This window comes from Propithecus coquereli, unplaced genomic scaffold (genome assembly GCF_000956105.1).
Source record: "Propithecus coquereli isolate 6110/MARCELLA unplaced genomic scaffold, Pcoq_1.0 Scaffold95, whole genome shotgun sequence".
NCBI classification, from domain to species: domain Eukaryota; kingdom Metazoa; phylum Chordata; class Mammalia; order Primates; family Indriidae; genus Propithecus; species Propithecus coquereli.
The window spans coordinates 4,430,673-4,455,088 of NW_012155840.1; the positions used below are offsets into that span (position 1 = coordinate 4,430,673).

At 35.7% G+C, this 24,416-nt stretch overlaps 1 protein-coding gene across 1 annotated transcript in view; it reads left to right on the forward strand.

Annotated features, from left to right (window-relative positions):
• Window positions 1-24,416, forward strand: part of CNTLN (centlein, centrosomal protein) — a 295,319-nt gene that overhangs the window by 58,371 nt on the left and 212,532 nt on the right. The window contains exons 4-5 of the mRNA XM_012665007.1: window positions 5,144-5,278; window positions 5,897-6,076. Coding sequence (XP_012520461.1) covers window positions 5,144-5,278; window positions 5,897-6,076 — 315 coding nt within the window. The remainder of the gene's footprint in view (window positions 1-5,143; window positions 5,279-5,896; window positions 6,077-24,416) is intronic.

The following is a 24,416-nucleotide window of genomic DNA, read 5'->3' on the forward strand; positions in this document are numbered from 1 at the left end:
TTTTTAGTTGTCCAGCTAATTTCTTTCTATATTTTTTAGTAGAGATGGGGTCTCGTTGTTGCTCAGGCTGATCTCGAACTCCTGAGCTCAAATGATCTGCCTGCCTCGGCCTCCCAGAGTGCTAGGATTACAGGCGTGAGCCACCGCGCCCCGGCCCAGAGTAGGTTTTTCTACCCTAGTATTCATTCCTGTGAAGATTTTTGCTCCTGAGTTTCTGCTATAGTTAAGTTGTTATTATCTAGATCCATTTGTCTCTTAATTTTGGGGACATTTATTTGTCTGATGATCTCAGTTCTCTTATGGATCTAAGAAGAGTTGTTGATTTTCAGTTCAGTTTTTTTCTTGTTGTGTGAATAGAAGAGATGATTTTCAAGTTCCTTACATGCTGGTACTTGCTAGACTGGAAACCTGAAGTCTCTCCTTGGAGGTTTTCTTTGGTTTGTTTACTTCACTAAGTAATATTAAATAGCTCTTATTTAATATTTATAGCTATGTAATAAAGTAACAATTGGAATGGTAATTCCTTTGGCTTATTTGAATCTTCATTGTGCATCTAGTCAAATTATTAGAAAGTTACATACACAGTATTTTTTTTTTAGCTGGTTTCAGAAAAACTTTCATAGAAGTGCAATCTAATAATTAGTATAAAGAATTGCCATACAGCTTTTTTTGGGTAAGATTATGCTTTAGCTTTGTCACTGTTAGGTATAAAATAATGTAATACGGTTTTCTTCTAGTATTGCTCTTGAAAACATGAGTTCTGATAACTTAGTATATTGCATTTAATTACATGATGATTGTTCTTTAACATTATAACCCTTTCGTCTTACCTTCTGGGAAGCTCATAAGTAATTTTTGATTCTCCAATTGCAATTAGTTCTCTTATCCTTTCTCCATTTACCATTATTTTAGTTATTGTGGCTTCATTACTGCTTTATTTTTTGTTAAAACTTTCATGTCCATTTTGACAGTGGGTCTGTGTAGATAATAAATTAATTATGCTCAAGTATTGCCTGGTAGTGTTTAGGTCTTATGCTGCCACCCGCTTTTTCCCCCCCTCTTCATACTTACTGTTATTCTTTTCTTTCTTTATAGACTTCTCTTTACCGTGATTTGAATTATTCATTTCATGGCTTATCCATAATAAATTATTTGTTCCAGACATACTTTCTCTTGTCATCCCTTATGCTTTATGGTTCCTCTGAGTTCTCTTTGCTATTTTAGTATCAACTGAAGCCAGATCATTAAGAATGTACGGTACTCCATTCAAAGGGTTTGTTGAAAAACAGTCATAAAGCTAAATTTTAAAATGAACTTTAACTATATATTCCTGTGCTTTCATTATTTAAAGTAGATTATTGAGGGTATATTTTATTAGGAAAATAAGTTGAATTATATAAACTTTTACAAATTTTTGAAAGTTTAATTTCTCAGTCCTCTTCTGTTGTGAGTATATCTTTGTCTTATTACTTTAATGATTGCAAAATATGATATCAAACTATATTATGCAATATAATTTCATACTGATTATCAAAATATGATAGTTTTGGTCAACTAATTTATTACCTTATTATCCTTTTTTATTTACAAATTAGGTCTGTGTTTTTCCTTGTGAATTACTAAGTTCACTCAAATGCCAAAATTTAAAGTATTAAATAAATCTCATGAAAGGGCTTGCTATTGGTGTCATTTATATTGTCAGTATCCATTAAGTTTAGCACACTTTAATGGGAAAAACTTTCTAAAACTTAAGTCAGTTGGTCAGTGTTCTCTCCTTCCTAGAGTATAAATAATATTCAGAATAGACAAGGGATGCTCAAGTTTTGTCATTTCTCCTTTCAAAGGTTAGGCTTATAAATATTTTATAAACAAGCTTAGTGCTTACATCACTTTATCATTCAGCGTCAATCTTATCTGTAAGCATTTACTAATGTAGTTTGGGAGACAATAAGAATATATAGAGAGATAATTAGCAAGACTAGTTCATATGTTATGTGTCAAATGTATAATACAGGCACTACAAAAATTTAGAAATGGAAGGAATTACAAAATACTAGGATAGTTGAGGGAGCTTCATGAAGGAAGTAGAAGTTGAATCTTGAAAGAGGATAAGACTTAGATAAGACTAGAAAAATGGACTATGAATTGTGGATGGGCCATTTTTATGCATCTATTTTATATTTGATTGATAGCAAATCCATTTTGATATGGCCTAATAATTAAAACAGGAAATAAAATTGAAAACTATAGTGAGGTACCATTTATACCTACTGGATTTATAAAAAATTCCCAAGCATGAGTGTTAAGTGCTGATGGGAATGTAGAGTGATGTGAACTCTTGAAGTGCATATAGTCTGTGACTTAGCAATTTCACCTCTAAGTATATCTAATCTAGAGAAGTGTTTTTCAAACTTTTATTACTATCATCCCCACACTGAAAGAAGTACATTTTATTTCATGACCCAGTATACACGCATGAAGTATTAAACATAATAAAAGTTTCATACAACAATAGTGATCCTTACTATGTATAATTAAGGTAAACATCAACAGTGTTTATATCAAATGTGAATTTAATAATATTAAAAGAAAATAAAAGTCCCAAATTAAGTACAAAAAAATTAGGAAATAATTTATGAAGTATGTCTGCTTATTTCATAAGTTTATTCTTATGGGTGTAGTTTTTTGCTAAGAATCTGTACATCTCACTTTTATATTTTCTGTGGTGTTTACTCCATTTAAAAAAGTGCTGATTGTGGTAACTAAATTGATTTAATGACCCATTACTAGATTTCAAACAGTAGTTTAAAAAATACTGCTTGGGAGAAATTCTTGCTCATGTATATCTGGAGACATGCTTAAGGGTGTTCATAGCAGCATTGTTTGTATACCCCTTTCCCTCAAATAGGAGATAGCTGAAATATATACTGATGAGACATAAATATAGCTTATCTGTATAATGAAATAATACTATACATTGAACTACAGCTACATTCATTCTTTTTTATCATTTTTTTTTTTTTTTTTTTTTTGAGACAGAGTCTGGCTCTGTTGCCTGGGCTAGAGTGCCGTGGCTGTCAGCCTAGCTCACAGCAACCTCAAACTCCTGGGCTCAAGTAATCCTTCTGCCTCAGCCTCTCGAGTAGCTGGGACTACAGGCATGCGCCACCATGCCTGGCTAATTTTTTCTCTATATATATATTTTTAGTTGTCCAGATCATTTCTTTCTATTTTTTAGTAGAGACGAGGTCTCGTTCTTGCTCAGGCTGGTCTCGAACTCCTGACCTTGAGGGATCCACCCGCCTCGGTCTCCCAAAGTGCTAGGATTACAGGCATGAGCCACCGCGCCCAGCCCCGCTACATTCATTCTTATAGATGAATTTGGGAACATATATTGAGCAAAAATAACACCAACCCACATAATATGTGTAGTTTGATTTAATGTATAAGTTCAAAAATAAGCTAAGCTATACAGTATATTGAATAGGGGTGTGTGTGTATGTGTGTGTGTGTTTGTGTATAGGTCTTTAAACTAAAGAAAAACAAGTAAGGAAAAGAATCAGAGTTGGAGTGAGTTAGTTACCATGAGAGTGGGCTTGTTATGAAAGCAAGTTCATCTCCCTCTTATTCTTTCCCTGCTTTTATGCTTAATCTTGCCCTTCTGCCATGGGATGACACAGCACGAAGGCCCTTGCCAGATGTCAGCACCATGCTCTTGAACTCCCTAACCTCCAGAACTGTGAGCCAAATAAACTATTGTTTATTAAAAAAAAAAAAAAAAAAAGAATCAGAGTTTCAGGATAGTGGTTACCCTTGGAGGGAATAGGAGGCGAGGGGACATTCAGGAGATTGCAAAGATAACGGTAAAGTTGTGTTTCTTGGCTGAATGGTGGTGGGTACAGGGCTGCTCCCTTTATTCTCTTTCTTTATTCTTTACACACTTGCCACGGATTGTTTTTGTATGTAGTCAGTGTCTAAAATATTTTTAAGTAGAATATAAATAAATTAACATTACAGCTTTAGAAAAGTAGAATATAGGGGATATTCTCGGTTTATTTTTAAAACTCAATCCACTTTTCATCCTGTCCATGAATCTTACCCTCATTTTCACTTTATCCTGAAGTCCTTTGGAGAGAGTTTGGTAGGGAGTAAATATGGAGTACAAAATAAATTGATATTTTGAGATCAGCCTCAATGATAGATCAGAGATGGAATAAAGGTCTGCTGAACATATTACTTTTAAAAAGTGTGTTTCTATCTTGATATGTCAGAAAGATGGTGCTATTGAATCTGACTTGTAATAATTATGTCAGGCCAGATAGTACATACTTAATAAATATTAGTTGAAAGAATGGCTGAGTTGACAAAAGTTGAAGAAGTTTAGCAAAGAGATAGTATCAGGATATGGATTTCAGTTTTAGCATGTTAGCTTAAAGTAGCAGCAATAATCCAAGTGGAGGTTTCATATAGAAAGCTGGAAATGTGAGATTGGTGATTGGGAAAGTCAGGGCTGGATTAAGGATTGGATAGTCTTTCAGATGGGGGTAAGACTAGAAGCCAAGAGAGGGGGTAAATTTTTTGAGAGAAAAAGCTACAAAGAGAAAAAGAGGGAAACCTAAGGATGAGTCATGGGTACACTTACTAATTAGGTTTCATTTAGGTATCTTTGGCAGTTGAGAAGAATATTCAGTTAAAAATGGTAGCAGTCTTAATATTCTGAATATTTTTAGTACCAAAGCAAACTTGCCATTTTTTATTTTTAAAAATGATGTATGCGTTCACAAAATCATGGTTGTTTTTCAAAAAATTTTCTAACATGACATTCAAATAAGAGACTAATTAGAATATTTTGTAAAATCTTGTTTTTCTCCATTACATACCTAAATTCTGAAAGTTTGCTTTCTGAGTGTAGCTTAATATTCGATGTCCAGTTTTTTGTGTGTTCATCATAAATAGTCATCCTACTTGCACATTTTAGTTGAAAATTCCTGAACATGTCACAGGAAATGAGAATTGGGATTACGGACATTATTATGAAAGCTAGTTAATCCTAACATTAGTAATCATAATCTAAAACCTTTAAAATAAAAATAATTTTTTCTTAAAAATAAAAGCTCACCAATGATTTAAATTTTTTCCACAGAGAGAAACAGTACTAAAACGGGAAATAAATGACCTTGTAAAACGGAAGATTGCAGTAGATGAAGAAAATGCTTTCTTAAGGAAAGAATTCTGTGACTTAGAGAAGAAATTTAAAGATAAAAGTCAAGAAGTTAAGGTGTGTTGACTTGTACATAGTTTTGTAGGACTGTTGCTTTGAAGCCCTGCTTTAAGCTTTGTCAGCCTTTGTGGCACAGGAAGTGACAGGCTTGGAGGAAAAATTGCCTTAGGCTCTGCTGTACCATACAGTTTTTTCACATGCAGAAACTCTGATAAAGATGCTTTAAAGCTAGAACTCCAAGCTTTATAACTTTCAGATAAATAGTTAATGATGGAAATGGAGCTAAGAAAGTAGGAGTGTGAATATGTGGCTTCTTGTAATTAGATTCTGATGGGACTGGCATTATTAATTGATAAAACCCAGGTCTGGGAGGATATGTCTGTGTGGGTCTCAAAAATAGCTGGGGACAGCATCAAAGGCAGCTTGATCAATTAATGGGCTCTTTGCAAATGTGTACTCATCAAAGCTGTCATCCAGTGAAAAAATATGACCCATCCACCTGCATGAAAAGAGGCCAATAAAAGTACACAGGTGACCTTGGCTATCAAATATAGAAGAAGCTGCTGTGAGGGTAAAACTGCACAGTTTATATTTGCTGATTAGTTCTCACTTTTTTTTTTTTGGTGTTTTTTTTTTGTTTGTTTGTTTATTGGCCCTTGTGGTACTGTTCTACAGGACACTAAGGAGTGTGTTCAGAATAAAGAAGAACAAAACAGACTAGTTATAAAAAATCTGGAGGAGGAAAATGAGAAATTAAGTACCCGCTGCACTGACCTGCTAAATGACCTGGAGAAATTAAGGAAGCAGGAAGCACATTGGAGAAAAGAAAAATATAGCATTGATGCAAAAATAAAGGTATACAACGAGAATGGAATCCACGCTACTATTTTGGATCTAACTTCTTATAGGAAGTTTAATACATGTTATTTTCTTTAAATAACAAGTTATATATTCAAATCCACCAGTGGGGACTAGCATTAATTTATATTCTTTCACTTAAGACCCACAGCTTTTTAAAAATTGATGTTGCAAAGCAGGAAACTGACTTCAAATAGTTATCCTAAAATGTAATCATTAAAAAATAAAGGCTATTGCATTTTGAAATAAAATGTATTTTGAAAAAACATATTTAGAATCATGGGTTTTTACTTTTTTTCAATTAAGGTTTAAATTTATAATTATAGCTAGAATTCATTGCAATATAGTATTGACTTTATTTGCTAGGTCCTTTATAAAATAAAGTATAAAAAAACACTAAACAGTTAAAAATACTCATGTGGTTCTAAGATGGTGCTTTAGCTTTAAAGGCCCTTATTCGTAATAAAATTTTATTTTTATAGAAGATAAAAGTTATAATCAATCTTTATAATCTTACATTCTCTTTTTTAACACTAAACAAAGCAGTGGGTTCTTATGTCCTTTTTGATCAGGATTTTTCAAAATAATGCTTTTTTGTGGCATTCTCTTTGTCTTGAGAAGGTTTTTGCTCATTTCTTTTCCTATCACATGTAGCTTCTTTTTACCGTATATTTTGCCAAAAAGGCCAGATACAAATTTTGGTGCTAGTAAATAGGTGTATGCACATAAAAAGAAAAATACATACATATATATATACACACACACACACACACACACATGATTCATGTGTATATATAGCTATTCAACAAATATAAACAGTTGGCCCTTCATATCCACAGGTTCTGCATTGGTGGATTCAACCAAATGTGGGTCAAAAGTATTTGGAAAAAAACAATAAAAAATAACAATGCAACAACAAAAATTAATACTAACAAAAATATAGTATAACAACTACTTACATTGTATTAGGTACTATAAGTAATCTAGAGGTGGTTTAAAGTATATGGGAGGATGTGTGTAGGTTCTATGCAAATATTTTACTGTGCCATTTCTATAAGGGACTTGAGCATCTGTGGATTTTGGTATCTGTAGGGGGTCCTGGAACCAATCCTCCTTGGACGACTGTAGTATATATGGATGTATGTGTATACGAATGTGTGCATGAATTTCTAAGAGGAGAAGGATATGTCTTTCTGATTGTGTAAATCAATCCATTGCTGATATTTGAGGAAATATCTTAAATCTATTAGTGCACAATTAGGGAATGACTAAGCCTGAGCCATTGAGAGAATCAAATTCTGGTGCATTTGTTTTCTTAATTTTTATATCAGTTTCTGCTTCTACATCCTTTAAACAATTTGGTAGTGTGATAAGGGTTAGTGGTATTTTTGTTAATTCACATTTACATGATTAGTTGGTGATAATTTTTATTTCCTTATTTATGTCATTCAAATAATCAGTTTTGTGATTTGCTGTGACTTTTAGTTCTGTGACTTTTTTCTATTGAGGTGTTTGTCTTTTTCTTATTGATTTGTAAGCATTCTTTATTTATTTTGCATACTAATGCTTTGTTATATATATTACAAACATATCTTCTGTTTTGTGAAACTTGAGTAAGGTGAATTGAACTTTCAAAAGTTTGTGAATTATAGAGTCAATTTTATTATTATATTTTCTTCTTAATGTTTTCACTTTAAGAGTTTTATATGATAAAGTTTTCTCTGCCCCAAAGTTTTTAATCATTTTTGGGTATGATGTTCCACATCATTTACTCAATAGTTTATTGACTTGTCATGTAATCTCCCTCACATCTCCAAATTTCCTGTGTGTATGGGTTTGTTTCCTATTATTTTCATGGTTTTAGGTATTGTAGTTATATAATTTGACTCACTGTTTGATAGGGAAGTCTACTTTTTTCTTTTTTTTTTGAGATAGGATCTTGCTTTGTTGCCCAGGCTGGAATGCAGTGCTGTAGTTATAGCTCACTGCAGCCTCAAAGTCCTGGGCTCCAGTGATCCTCCCACCTCACCCTCCTGAGTAGCTAGAAGTATTGGTGTGTACCACCAGGCCTGTCTGAGTTTTTAATTTTTTTTTTTTTTTGTGGAGACAAGGTCTCATTATGTTGCCTAAGCTGATCTTGAACTCCTGGCCTCAAGTGGTTCTCCCACCTTGACCTCCCAAAGTGCTGGGCTTCTAGTCATTGGCCACTGTGCCTGGCTGGAAATCTAGTTTTTTATTTTCTTTGTTAGTCACAAGCCCTATATGTGTCCTTGATTAGGTTATAATACTGAGAATCATTTTTGTTAGTGTTAGCGAAAATGTTAGAAAGCAGATTGGAACCACATTTAATTTATGAATTAATTTTGAGAGAATGGTGATCCTACCATCCATGAATGTGTAGTAAGATTTTGTAACTTCCTCTAAAATGGCATTGCCCACTTCTATTAGATTTATTCCTAGCTATTAATATTATTGTAAATAACATTGTATTATAGTCAGTAATATATTTTCTATTATATTTTAAAATTGATTATTTCTGAAATACAGGAATGTTATTGATTTCTTTTGAGCTTTTATTCAACAGTTTTCTCCAACTGTCTAATTAGTTCTAATATATTGTACATTCTTTTTGATTTTTCTAAGTTACACAATTACATTGTCTGTCAATAAGAAAACCTTTTCTTCTTCGTTCCTTTTTTTAAAGCTTTATTTCTTCTCATCTGGAGTGGCTGTCGTTTCTTGTCTTTGGAATTTTTTCATTTAGATTGGGTTTTGTTTTTTTTTTTTTTTTTTTACTTTTTTCCCCCTCATTCTTAAAGGTGTGTCTGTAGCATATGTTGGATAAGGACTTTTGACTGTGATTGTGGATACTTTGATGGGGGTCTAGGTTCAGGATGAGTTCCTTGGTTATAGATGCCCTTAGTGTGGCGGTTTGCTCAGTTGCTAGTTATTTGTAGGCTCTAGCAGTTGTATGCTATGTGCGTGGGCAGATTCCTTTTCTTTTGTTGACAAGGGAAGGAGAGAGTCTTTGAAATCCTTTCTCTTTACCCAGCCCTGTGGTCTTCTTAACAGTGAGAATTATATTGCAACATCCAGTTTAAACTCTGAGACAGTAGGTGGTGCATGTGGCTGAGAGCCAGCCACGCCCTGTATGATTGAGTCAACAGTCTGTAAATGCTGTTATGGGCTGTACAAGTTGTCCTCCCTGCCAGTAGTTGGTGCTTGTAACCAGCTGCAGTGTTGTTTTCTGGGACGTGTGACCAGCTCTAGTCCATCAGGAGAAGCACTTGAATGCCCCAGGTGGTGGCGAGGGCCCTTGAGCTCCCAGGGGATTCCTTTTTCTCCACCATAGTAGAGCTTGATAGAGGAGCAAGCCTGGGAGGGACTGGGTAAGATGGACTTGCCTTTAGGCTCCACAAAGGCAGGCATAAGAGCTGTCTGGGCAGGGGTCAAGGGTCTGCTCTCAGGCAGCTGGGGAAAGCCACAAGGGAGGGGTAGAAGTGGCCCTACCAAGCCAGAAAGTCTGCTTGTGGGGGAGGGGCCATCTGGGATTCACAGACTGGCTGTTAGGAGAGGGTTTCACTTTCCCCCCCCTTCCTCTGTCCTGAAGACTCCTCCTGGCAGGAAGCTGCAGTCCAAAGTAGTTAAGCTCACCAGCAGCGGCGCCGCAGGCTACCCAGGATCCCACCAGGGACCAAAAGTGCAGCTTTTCTGTGGGGGAGGGGTGATCATGAGTGTGCTACGGCTCAGACCCACACTGCTCTCTCCTTTCAGTTCTGTCTGTGTGGGCTCCCTTCCCTCCCAAGATTAGTTCACAAAACTCCTCTTGGTGCCCTCAAGCAACACTATCAGCTCCTGGAGGTACGGTATCTGGCCTGCAGGCCTGCACCATGGTCCGCCAATTTCAATCCCCGACTGTGCCAGGGAGAAGTGTGCTGGTCCCAAGTTTCCTGTGGAGTGCTCAAGCAGTTTAATGTCCCCTGCTTCAGGGTATTCCTTGCTCTGCTGGAGCAGCCAGGTGAGCAACACTAGAGAGGGCCAGCAGACAGGGAGCTTACAGTCGTAGCACCACTTGGTCCACTGCACTCTTTAAAAGGAAAGGTGCAAGCCTTACTCTCTGTGGGAGCTTCAATGTAGTGGATGCACCAGCAGAGGGGAAGCAGCTGTAGCTGGTCCTGATAGTTCTGGCACAATGGTTCCTTGGGGTGCCTCTGCCACTCAGCAGCACTGGGTGGGCGAGGGGAAGGGGAGGAAAAGAGTCTGAATGGAGGAGAGCTGGCACTCTGGTCATCTTTGTTCCTCTCCCTGTAAAGCCACCAACCTGGAATGTCTAAGCTCTGGGATCACACAGATCACTTGGAACCCACCAGCCCACGTGGCCACAGGAGTCTGGGCCAGAGTTGAGAAATGTTTGTGTGGGGACCAATGACATGAAAACTGAAGGACTGAAGGTCCCCGGGGAGGACAAAGGCACACAATGGGTGGAGAAACAGTATGGCGCCCACTGCTTTGGGTCTGTGGTGACAGGGAATGACCCTGAGGAGGCTGGCAACCTGATGCTTTGTTTTCAAGAAGCTCCCAGTTCACTGGTGGCAGTAACTTTTGGGCTCAGGAGAGCAGAAAAGCTCTTCAGCAGTCCAGGAGCTTGCTGACTACCAGAAGTGTGAGGGCAGGAGAAACAAAACGCCTGCATACCCTTTCCCTGGGACTCAAAGTTTCTTAGAGGTTGATCTCTACTGAGGTCTTGCTCCTTCTTGTTTTTCTCCACAGCTTTTTCCTGTGAAATCTCTGGTAAGTTCTGGCACTTTTCCCTCAGAATTATACCTGAGCTGTGTGTTTTTTTCATGTAAAACTTCTCCTCCTTTCTGAGACAATCTGGCGAATGGTCTCTAGTCAGCATTCTTACCCCATGACTCCTTTAAGTCTGTTTTCTCTGATATTGGTACAGCCACTCCTGGTTTTTTTTGGTTACCATTTTCATGGAATATAATTTCTATCTTTTCATTTTCAAGTTAGGTTTGTCCTAAGATCTAAAGTGATCTTGTCAATAGTGTATAATTGGATCCTGTTTGATATTTTAAAAAATCTACATAACCAATCTATGTCTTTTGATTGGGGAGCTTAATCTGTTTATGTTTACAGTATTCACTGATATGAAAGGACTTACTTTTGTTGTTTTTTACATGTCTTGTAGCATTTTGTTTCTACTTTCTTACTGCCTTGTTTTGTGTTTTTTCATATTTTTGTTGGCCATTAGTCTATCTTCTATTGAAAAATTTCTGTTCATGTTTGTTGCCCACTTTTTAAGAGGGTTGTTTGATATTTTTCTTGCTGATTTTCCTGAGTTCTATATAGATTCTAGTTATCAGCCCTTTATCAGATGTGTAGCATGCAAATATTTTCTCCCATTCTGTAGGTTGTTTATTTGCTCTTGTGATAGTTTTCTTGGCTGTGCAGAGGCTTTTCAATTTGATCAGGACTCCTTTGTTTATTTTTGTTGCTGACGTGATTGCTTTGGGGGACTTCTTCATAAATTCTTTGCCTAGGCTAATGTCTATAATAGTTTTTCCAACATTTTCTTCTAGACTGCTTACAGTTTCATGCCTTAGATTTAAGTCTGTTGTCCCTGGTGAGTTGATTTTTGTGAGAGGTGAGAGATGCGGATCTTGTTTCAGTCTTCTACATGTGGCTATCCAATCTTCCCAGCACCATTTATTGAATAAGTATTCTTTACCCAGTGTATGTTTTTGTCTGCTTTGTCAAAGATTAGATGGCTATATGAGGATGGTTTTATATCTGGGTTCTCAGTTCTGTTCTGTTGGTGTATGTCTGTGTTCTTGTGCCAGTACCATGCTGTTTTAGTTACTATAGCCTTGTATACACTATACGCTTGAAGTCTGGTAAATTGATACTTTCCAATGTGTTCTTTTTGCTTAAGATTGTTTTTGCTATACAGGGTCTTCCCCGGTTCCGTACAAAATACAGAATTATTTTTTCTAGATCTGTGAAAAATGATGTTGATATTTTAATAGGGATTGCATTGAATCTGTAGATCACTTTGGGTAGTATAGACACTTTAACAATGTTGATTCTGCCGACCCATGAGCATGGTATGAATGTCCACCTGTTTAAATACTCTGCTGTTTCTTTCCTCAGTGTTTCGTAGTTCTCCCTGTAGAGGTCTTTCACCTCCTTAATTAAATATATTCTTAGGTATTTTATGTTCTTTGTTGTTATTATGAAGGGTATTGAGTCTTTGATTTGGTTCTCAGTTTGACTGTTGTTGGCGTATAGGAATGTTACTGATTTCTGTACATTTATTTTGTAACCTGAGGCTTTGCTGAATTTGTTTATCAATTCCAGTAGTCTCATGGCAGAATTTTTGGGGTTTTCTAGATATAAGATCATATCGGCAAAGCGTGATAGTTTGAAATCTTCTGCCCCTATTTGAATGCCCTTGATTTCCTTCTCTTGTCTGATTGCTCTGGCTAGGACTTCCAGCACTATGTTGAATAGAAGTGGTGATAATAGGGCAACCTTGTCTGGTTCTAGTTCTAATGCTTTCAGTTTTTCCCTGTTCAGTATGATGTCGACTGTGGGTTTGTCATATGGCTTTCTCATTTTTAGGTAAGTTCTGTGTATGTGTATTTTGTTAAGCATTCTTATCATAAAAGGATGCTGAATTTTGTCAAATGTTTTTTCTGCATCTATTGAGAGGATCGTATGGTCTTAGTTTTACTTCTGTTTATGTGGTGAAATACATTTATAGATTTGCCTATGTTGAACCCTCCCTGCATCTCTGTGATGTAGCCCACTTGGTTGTGATGGATTGTTTTTTTAGAAGCACCTGAATTCGGTTTGCTAAGTTTTTGTTGAGAATTTTTGCATGTATATTCATAAGGGATATTGGTCTGTAGTATTTTTTGTGTGTTTATGTGTATGTCCTTTCCTGGTTTTGGTATCAGGGTAATATTGGCTCCATAAAACATGTTGGGGATGAATCCTTCCTTCTCGATGTTGTGGAATAAAGGGGGAACACCAGTTCACTAGCAGTGGATATCAACAAAATTCAGAACACTAAAATGACAGGATTGTAAGAAAACTCAATGATATGCAAGAGAAAATGGATACCAAACACAAAGAAACCACAAAAAAGAAAAATCCAGGACTTGGAAGAAAAATTCACTAAAGAAATTGAAATATTAAAAATCAAACAGAACTACTGGAAATGAAGAATTTATTCAAGGAATTACAAAACACAGTGGAAATCCTCAAGAACAGTGTAGACCAAACAGAAGAACGAGTATCAAGGATTGAAGATAACACCTTTCAATTAAACAAGTCAGTTGCAGAGATAGAGCTGAGAAATACGGGAAAAGATCAAAGCCTACAGAAAATGTGGGATTATGTGAAGAGGTCTAACATGAGAATTATAGGCGTCCCTGAGGATGAAGAAGAAAATATGCAAGGGTTGGGTAAACTGTTTGAGGACATAATAGAGAAAAATTTCCCTGGCCTTGCTAGAAATCTAGATATCCAGATAAAAGAAGCTCAAAGGACTCCTGGGAGATTGATTGCAAACAGGAAGACACCATGACACATAGTCATCAGAATGGCCAAAATAAAGACGAAACAGTCCCTCCTATGAGCTCTAAGGTGAAAGAAGCAGGTAACCTACAAAGGAAAACCTATCAGACTAACTGCAGACTTCTCAACTGAGAGCTTACAAGCCAGAAGAGACTGGGGCCCCATTCTCACTCTTCTCAAACAGAATAATGCCTAGCTTAGAATCTTGTATCCTGGAAAACTAAGTTTCTTATATGAAGGAGTAATAAAGATCTTCTCAGACAAGCCAAGACTGAGAGAATTCATCAAGACAAGACCTGCCCTCTAGGAAGAACTCTGAACAGCATTACACATGGATCAGCACAATAAACACACTCACCAGTGTAAAATCATCCAAAATCTGAATGTCAAAGGCCAGATACCACAATGGCTCAAGAGAGAAAACTAAGCAAAAAGCTCAACTCAACAGGATGAACAGAAATCTGCCCCACTTATCAATTCTTTCAATAAACGTGAATGCTTGAACTGCCCACTAAAGAGACATAGGCTGGCTGAATGTAAAAATGTACAAAAGCCAAGTGTCTGCTGTCTTCAGGAAGCACATCTAATCCTCAAGGATGCACTCAACTCAAGGCGAAGGGATGGAAAACAATATTACGTGCAAATGGAAGCCAAAAGAAAGCTGGCATGGCAGTTCTTATGTCAGATAATTTAGTCTTCAAATCAACAAAAGTAATGAAAGACAAAGAAGGTCACTATATAATGGTGAAGGGTAGAATTCAACAAGAAGACATAACAATTTTAAATATTTATGCACCTAACTCAGGTGCACCCAGATTCATAAAGCAAATCCTACTTGATCTAAGCAAAATGATAAACAGTAACACCGTAATAGCCGGGGACTTCAACACCCCTCTAAAAGAATAGGACAGATCCTCCAAACAGAAAATAAACAAAGAAGCACTGGACTGAAACAGAACTCTAGAACAAATGGGCCCGACTGACATTTACAGAACATTCTATCCAAAAACCGCTGAATGTACATTTTTCTCATCAGCTCATGGGACATTCTCTAAGATCGACCATATCCTAGGGTACAAAGATTGTCTCAAAAAATTTAAAAAAATAGAAATTATACCATGCATCTTCTCAGACCGCAGTAGAATAAAATTAGAAATCAACTCCAACAGAAACTTTCATCTCTACACAAAGTCGTGGAAACTAAACAACCTTCTGCTGAACTATTATTGGGTTAAGGAGGAAATTAAGATGGAAATCAAAAGATTTTTTCAACTAAATAATAAAGGAGACACATGCTATCAAAACCTATGGGACACAGCTAAAGCAGTCCTGAGAGGGAAATTTATATCCATAAATGACTATACCCAAAAGACAGAAAGTTCACAAATGAACCATCTAATGAATTGTGTCAATGAACTGGAAAAGGATGAGCAAACCAATCCCAAACGCAGCAGAAGAAAAGAAATAACAAAGATCATAGCAGAACTAAATGAAATTGATAACAAAATAACTATATAGAAGATTAATGAAACAAAAAGTTGGTTTTTTGAAAAAATAAAATTGACATGGCTCTTGCTAGATCAACCAGAGGCAGAAAAGGAAGGACTCTAACAAGCTCAGTCAGGACTGAAAAAGGACAAATGACAACTGAAACCATGGAAATACAAAATATTTATGAATACTGTAAAATCCTTTATGCACATAAGACGTGAAAACATGGGGAAATGGACAAATTCTTAGAAACCTAGCCTCCCTAGGCACAATCAGGAAGAAATAGAATTCCTGAACAGACCGATACCAAGTACCGAAATCGAAGCAGCAATAAAAAACCTTCCTAAAAAGAAAAGTCCCAGACCAGATGGTTTCAGACTGGAATTTTACCAGATCTACAAGAAGAACTGGTGCCTATCCTGCAGAAATTATTCCACAACATCGAGAAGGAAGGAATCCTCCCCAAAACGTTTTATATTGATTTTTTTTTGTAGTGACCTGCTTTGATTCCCATCTTATTTCCTTAATGTGTATATTCTGTGGAAATTTTCTTTAGTTCTTTGATTCATTTTGAGTTAATTTTTGTACACACATACTTAAGAGATATTGTAGGTTTGCTTTCAGACTACCACAATAAGGTGAATATTACTATGAAGTGAGTGACAAATGTTTTGTTTTCTAAGTTCATATAGAAGTTATGTTTACATATTACTCTAGTCTATTAAGTGTGCAATAGTATCGTGTCTAAAAATGTACATATCTTAATTAAAAAATACTTTATTGCTAACAGATGCTCACCATAATCTGTGCCTTTATCAAGTTGTCATGTTTTTGCTGTGGAGAGTCTTGCCTTAATGTTGATGGCTGCTGACTGCTCAGGGTGGTGGTTGCTGAAGCTTGAGGTGGCTGTGGCAATTTCTTAAAATAAGAAAACAATAAAGCTTGTCACATTGATTGACTCTTCTTTTCACAAGAGGTTTTTGTATAGCATGCCATGCTGATAGCATTTTATCCACTGTAGAACATCTTTGAAAATTGAAGTCAATCCTCTCAAACCATGCCGCTGCCTTATTTATTAAACTCATGGGATAGTCTATGTTTTTTGTTGTCATTTAAACAACGTTCACAGCATCTTCACCAGAAGTATATTCCATGTTAAGAAAACACTTTCTTTTCTAACTGATAAAAAGCAATTCCTCATTTGTTTGAATTTTAACTTGTGATTGCAGCAATTCAGTAACGTCTGTAGACTCCACTTAACGATTCTAGTTCTCTTACTTTTTCTACCATATCTGCAGTTACTTCCTCCATGGCAGTCCTGAACCCCTCAAAGTCATCCATGGGGGCTGGAATCAATTTCTTCTAAATTCCTGTTAATGTTGATATTTTGACCCTCTCCCATGAATCACAGATGTTCTTAATGACATCTAGAATGGTGACTCCTTTCCAGAAAGTTTTCAGTGTACTTTTGCCACATGAGAGAAATCACTATTCATGGCAGCTATAACCTTACAAAATGTATTTCTTAAAAAAAAAAAAAAAAAGAATTGAGGATTGAAATTAATCCTTGATCTATGGGCTGTAGAATGAATGTTGTGTTAGCTGGCATAAAACAACATTAATCTTTTCATAAGTTCCATCAGAGCTCTTGGGTTAAACAGGACATTGTCAGTGAGCAGTAATATTTTGAAAGGAATCTTTTTTCTGAGCAATAGGTATTAACAGCGGGCTTTAAATATTTAGCAAAGTGTGCTGTAAACAGAAGTGCTGTCATCTAGGCTTCGTTCCATTTGTAGAGGAAGGAAAAGTAGATTTAGCATAATTATTTAAGGCCCTAGGGTTTTTGGAACAGGAAATGTGCATTGGCTTCAACTTAAAGTCACCAACTGCATTAGCGCCTAAAAAGAGAATCAGCCTGTCTTGTGAAGCTTAGATGGCAGGCCTTGACTTCTCTCCAGCTATGAAAGTCCTTGATGGCAACTGCTTTTAGTAGAAGGTTGTTTTGTCTTCATTGAAAATATGTTGTTTAGTGTAGCTACCTTCATGAATGATCTTTGCTAGATCTTTTAGATAACTTGCTGTGCTGCTACATCAGCACTTTCTGCTCCACCTTGTACTTTTTTGTTATAGAGATGGGTTCTTTCCTTAAATCTCATGAACCGACCTCTGCTGGCTTCTAGTTTTTTTCTGCAGTTTCCTTACCTCTCTCAGCCTTCATAGAATTGAAGAGAGCCAGGGCCTTGCTCTGGATTAGGTTTTGGCTTTAAGGGAATTTGAGGCTGGTTTGATCTTCTATCCAGACCAGTGAAACTTACTCCATATAAGCAATAAGGCTCTTTCACTTATTATTCGTGTGTTCACAAAGAAGTGCTTTTAGTTCCTTCAAGAACGTTTCCTTTGCATTTACAATGTGGCTAATTGATGCAAGAGGCCTAGTTTTTGGAATAATTAGGCTTTCGACATGCCCTTCCTCGCTAATCTTAATCATTTGTAGCTTTTGATTTAAAGTGAGAGAGATATGCAACTTCCTTTTACTTGAACACTTAGAGGCCATGTGGAGTTAATAATCAGCCAAATTTCAATATTTACATGTCTCGAGGAATAGGGAGCCCCGAGGAGTGGAAGAATGATGGGAACATTTGGTGGTTGGTGGCCAGTCAGAACACACAAAAGATTGATCGTTTAAGTTCACTGTCTTACACAGGTCTGGTTTGTGGCTCCCCCAAACAATTACAATAGTAACAGCAAATATCGTTGATTACAGATCACCATAACAGATGTAATAATAATAAAAATGTTTGAAATATTCCTAGAATTACCAAAATGTGACGCAGATAAACAAAGTGCACACGTGCTGTTGGAAAAAATGCCTCTTGATACATTTGCTTGACACAGGGTTGCCACAAACCTTTAATTTATGAGAACTGCAATGTCTGTGAAGTGCAATAAAGAGAAGTGCAGTAAAACTAGGTATGCGTATATATGGTGTAAGATACATATTCTTTTGTGTCATTCTTTTGTATCTGGATATCCAGTTTTCAACACCATGTGTTGAAAAGATTGCCCTTTCTTCATCTAATGGTATTGGCCACCCTTGTTGAAAATCATTGTACCACATATATGAGGGTTTATTTCTAGGCTTTCTGTTGTATTATATTCGTCTCTCTATCTCTTTTTTTGCCAGTACCATACTGTTATGATTACTGTACCTTTTTAATAAGTTATGGAATGAGCAAATGTGAGACCTTCAACTTTGTTGTTCTTTTTCAAAATTGTTTTGGCTATTTAGGGTCCCTAGAGATTCCATATGAATTTTAGAATGGATTTTTCTATTTATGTAAAAAATGCTAATTGGGATTTTGATAAGGATTACATTGAATCTATAGCTCACTGTGGGTAGTATTGACAACTTAACAGTATTAAGTTTTCCATTTCAGTAACACAGGATGTTTTTCCATTTATTTATGTCATCTTTCATTTCTTTCTGTAGCATTTTGTAGTTTTCAGTGTACAAGTCCTTTACCTCTTTGGTTAAATTTTTTTCTACGTATTTTATTCTTTTCTATGCTATTGTAAGTGTGTTTGTTTTCTTAGTTATTTTTTTTTCTGTATTGTTCATTGTTCATGTACAGAAACACAACTGATTTTTGTGCTTTAATTTTGTATCCTGCAACTTTGCTGAATTCATTTATTGGTCCTAGCAATTTTTTCGTGGACTTGTGATTAGCATTTTCTACATATAAGATCATGTTGTCTCTAAGCAGAGATAATTTTACTTCTTTGATTCTGGTTTTGATGCGTTTTATTTCTTTTTCTTGCCTTATTGCTCTGGCTTGCAGGGATGGTTTTTGAAACTGGTCTTTAAGGTTTCTTCTTACCTAGGAGGGCTGTACTAGCATTGTTATCCCCTAGTTCTGTCTGGTTGGCCTACAGTTTATCTTGTTACTATCATGAAGCTATCAGCTTTCTCTTAATTGTTTACCACCAAATTCAGTTGTTTTGAAGGTACCCTTATATTTGATTTCTCTACACTGTTTCAAACAAATTCAGTTTAATAGAGTAGAACTTCTTAGCTCTTTGTTCTTATTGCCTGCTTCTTGTCCTAGAGAAAATGTCTGAAACACTGTTTTGGAGGTAGGGGTGGGAAAAATGAGCGGCTTATTTTAAGTGACACTCATGCTTTATGACCAGGGCACTTGATGGATTTGGTAGCTTTTTGTCTTTCAGTCTTGCCTCTTACTGTGTGGAACCTCGTGGTTATGAATGATGGGATGAGCGTGATCATGATTTGTGCCCAATATTCTTGACCTGTTATACCCAGAGTAGAGTCTCTGCCCTGTGAATGGTGACTGAATGGTCAGGATCCTGGTCAGGAACTGAGAGAAAAGAATTATAATTGCCAGTGACCTGCTTCTCCTGTGGAAGACATCTGTGTTCTTGGCTGTGTTTCTGTCAGGCTAAACTTGGAATGAGGTGGTAGTGAGCAGGTCTTGGTTTAAATATTAATACTAGAGATTCTCATTGTTCTTAATGGACTTTTCGTAAGTGTTCTTAAATAAATGTTTCTCCATTTACCGTATGCTTTTAGGACAATTTCCATATTCCTCAAATATTTGTTTTTTTGTAAATTTCACGAGTTTTGCTTTTTCTCTGGGGGTGTGTATCTCTGAAGCTTCTCATGCTGCCATTTTGGTTGTGGAAACTTTATACATTGTTTTAAGTGAAATAAACATAATTTAACCTTTCTCTTAGGTATTTTGGATGATCTATTTGAACCAGATTATTCTGGTATATGTGTTACAGAGTGTGCAAATGATGACGGAATGACTTTTTCAGACCAATTTATCCTTACAGTTTTCTCATTGGTGGGGAAAAGGAGAGAGAGGAACAGAAAAAAGATGAGAGGGAGCTGCTTTTAAACAAATGGGGAATTATTGTTGAAAAATCTAATTATTTCTCTGAGGAGAAGGGAAAGATTTAAATGTCAAAAATCGAATTTGCAGAGGAGATAGCTCCCTATTATGTTAATTCAAATGATATGAATACAAGTAATATATGTTGTCTTGTGAAAGCCCCCCAATATTACACTCAAATGTTTGGTGGGTGAGGCATTTTTTAAAGGTGTAGACATTCCTACTACCCCTGTATTCTTTTGACTCAAAATGATAAAGGAATGATATAAATGATAGCATTTATAGTCAACAGAGTAGCACTTGTATCCACTAAAAAAGTTTGTTTTTGTCTATAATTGCTGTTAATTTACAGAAATCACTGGATATTGGGTACTGCTATCTCTTTTAAAAGCCTCCATCATTCTTTAGAGGATTATGTTCCAATGTGTTGCATAGTGAATAGTTTAAACATGTCCCAGGAAAGCAAAGGGGCCATTTTATTTCTAAATTATGTTCAGTGAAAAAGTACCGTTTGGTGTAAAGGTGGATTTTGAGTATGAAAGAGAAACTATTTTATCAGATACAATCATTTAACTATCCTCTCAGATGGAAGGCTCCCAAAGGCAAAATAAAAGTCAAAGATTTACTGAGACAGAAGACTGGATCCTAAACAAAGAATCTAATTGCCCTTTTATGATTGAGAAAAATTTCAGAGCACAGGACCTGGAGCAAGGTTTACATATCTCAGAGCTTTGATCTCCCCAAGCAGGATAGAAACAAAGGTCTTCAAGTGCTCACTCTACGTGGTTGTAATGATGAGATGTCTTTAATTCTGTCCACACACTATCTGAGTCAAAGCACCAAAATGTCAAATTTTAAAAATTCTCCAAAACCAAAGAAACGGGTGGTTTAGTAGGTCATTGAGGGAGAACTTCAGTGGGAGTGTCTTACCAAAGTTGGGGAATGAGTAGGGCTTTATAGGGGAAAGAAACAAAAGTGGCAGAGTGCCTGCTGCAAGATTAGTGGGATTTGGTTAAGCAGATGTTGCAGAAAGGAGTTGTTTTCTTTGTGATTTGGTCTATCTTATATTTTATGGAATTGTTAACTTGAAGAAGTTGGATGAAGTGGGTTAGTCTCCTGACACTAGGTACAAGGGTTGGGCATGGGGGGTGGTCAGTGTAAGTTCAGAGAAGAGAATTTTACAATTCTCCATATTTAACAAAAATTTATTGGGTATCTAGTTTGTGCCTGGTACTGCACAGTAACTCAGAAGTCACAGTTTTAAAATCCTGCTTTTATAGAATTTATATTCTAGTGGTAAGAGGTATAAAATGAACACATTACCAACAAAAAGATAAGCTACATGATATGGTAATAAATGGAATGAAGCCAAGTTTGGGGAGAAGGGTAGATGTTTTGGGCCTGGTTGGGTAGGTTGCTATTTAATCAGAGTAGTACCAGTGACATTTATTAAACAGTTCAGCCTTTCCCCAAAGATTTAGAAAGATAATTTCATCTTTTATCAAATTTCAATGTATATTATTTGGTCTGCTTCTGGATTCTGTTTTGTGTGTTTATGACCTATTTGCTTATCCCTGTTCCAGGACTATGTTTTAAATTGCAAAGCTTATTAAAAATTTTATTAAATAGGAACAACTTCTATTCTTTGTTTTCCTTTTCAAAAAGGTCTTATTTTTGACTTACCACTAATAGGAATTTTAGCACCAGCAGCTAAGTTCAATAAAAAACCATTATAATTTTTGTTAAAATTGTATTATATTCATAGATAAATTTGGAAAGAACTGGTAGATAATAATGATTCTATCCATTCAGGAACCTGATGTATCTTTCCTTCTATTTAGGTCATATTTCATATTTTTCAGTAAGATTTTATAACTATATCATACCTTAGTTGTAAGATTTCTTTCTTTTTGTGTTTATTTTGTGTTTCTTGTGGGTATTGTAAATGTTGTATTATGTAGAAAAGCATTTAAATTTGCAGTCATCTTTTATTCTGTAATGTTGCTCAACTCTAGTTCTAAGTGTTTACACTTTCTTTTGGATTGTTTTTGGTGGAAGATCATACTGACAACTAATAAGAGTATATACCTTTTTTCTTAACTGTATATGTACGTATGTAATGTCTTTTTTACTCTCTCTTATTATGTTAAAACCTGTAAAACATTTTAAAATATGAAACAAGTTCATGATTTTTAAATAAAAAATGCACCATTAATTATGATATTTTCAGTTTTTTTGGCATTTCTATTACCAATTTAAGAATTTTCTCTGCATTCCTATTTTGTTGGCAGTTTTTTTTTTTTTTTTTTTTTTTAAATCATCCTGTAAAGGTGTTGGATTGTTTTGGATGCTTTTTTTAAATCTATTGGTATGTTCATACTTTTTTTCCTTTTTTAAAAATTAATATGGTAAATTACATTTATAGATTTTCTAATGTTAAGCCACCCTTGCATTTCTGGAATGAAAGAATCTCCATAAATAAAAAAACAAACTTTTCTTTGGTACTAGTATAGCTTATTTTGAATTTTTGTATCTATATTCCTAAGTGATATTGCTCTGAAATGTTCCTTTTTTTGTCCTGCCCTTTTCTGACGTGGGTAAAAGATCATGTAAATTTCATATACTGAGTAGGGAACTTCCTTTTAAAATTCTGTATAAAATTTCCCTTAAGAGTGGGGTTATTCATTTATTGAAATTTTATAGACCTTTCCTCTAAACCTTCAGGACCAGGCAAAGTGTTTTTGTGGGTAGATTTTATATACTTCATTAAATGTATTGATATTTATTAAATTTTTAATTATCCTTTTGAAATTTTCTATTTTCTCTTCTACTTCTTTTGAATTTTTAAATTTAGAATGGGTAATAGAGTCAGATGGCTCAAAACTGAATACTAATACAGTGGATAACAATGAAAAATTTCACTTTAACTCTGTATTGCTATCAATGAGCTGTCCTTCAGAGAGTTGTATTTTTGTTTTGTGCCTTGGGAGCATGACTTTTATAGACCCACCTGAAGCCAGGCTCCAGATTTGGGGTTCACTGATCGCCCAAAATGGAAACCCAGGATGGAATTTGGTGTGGCTTTAAGACTACTCAGGGGTGGATTTCCTCCTTTGATTTCTGCCCTTCTTTGTTTAGTGGTACAAATGAAGCTCCGCTATTTATTTTTTATTTTATTCTAGCAATTTAGGTTTTTCATGAAATTTTTTCTAGGTTTTTAAGCTTATTGGAAAACTTGTTCTAGTATTTTCTAATGACTTAAAAATATCTATTATATCCATCTGAAGCATGCAACTGGATGTTTGTCCTCAAACCTGTCCCTTTGCTAATCTGTCCTATCATGGTAAATGGAATCCCCATTCACCTATATGCTCAGGCCATATCCCTGGGAGTGATCTTTGATTCCTGTCCTTGTCCTGCTACCCCACAGACAACTTATCAACAGGTCCTGTCATTTCTACCTTCAGAATATATCTTAAATGTGACTCTTCACCACCTCTTATATGACTTATCAGGCTACCAATAGCTTGAGTTGGATTATTTCAGTAATTTTTTGATTGATCTCTCTGTTTCTCTTGATACCAACTGTCATTTTTTTCACTTTAGGTACCATTTTTGTTTCATAATATTTGTCTATTTTAGTATATTAAATTTATTTATAGTTCTTTTGAAATGGTTCCAATATTTGCTAGGATAGTGTTTATTTTCTGTTGTTCTCTTTTTGAAGGTTAAATTTTCTAAGGATTTGTCCTCTATGTGTCCCTTTCAAGTAATTTTGAGTTTCCTGATATTGTTGGGTCTGGAACTAGATCTTTTTTTGAGCCTGATATTTTTTTGTCTCTAATATTTGGCATAAGACAGGTTGGATGTTGAGATGAGCAGCTTTACCCAGATCCTATCTGTGCTGCTTTAAAAATTTCTTTTGTATCTCCAGGCCGCAGTCACAGATTTGTTTTTTGTCTTTTTTTAAGAGTATGAGAGTTCTTCTACAAGTCCCCAGTTTCATTTTCTGAGTTTAGATTCTTATGCTATGCATAACAGTGCATTTAATCCTAACTATCTCTCAGTTGAATATCTAGCCATCTGTAAATATAGTAGGGCACAGAAACAGAAAGTTATTTGCTTAGCTCTCACTTACTACTTTGTGTTTCAGGTCCATTGGCATAGTTATTTCAGGTGTTAAGTGTTTCAAGTTTTAAAAGAAGTCATCTTTTCCTTTTGTCCTTTCACCCTCCCTTCTTTTGTTCCTCTTTTCCTTTCTTCCTTTCTCCTTCCCTCCTTCATTTTCCTTTCTCCATCTGTCTGCCCACCTATGTATCTATCAATGCTTTTTTGTAAATAAATGG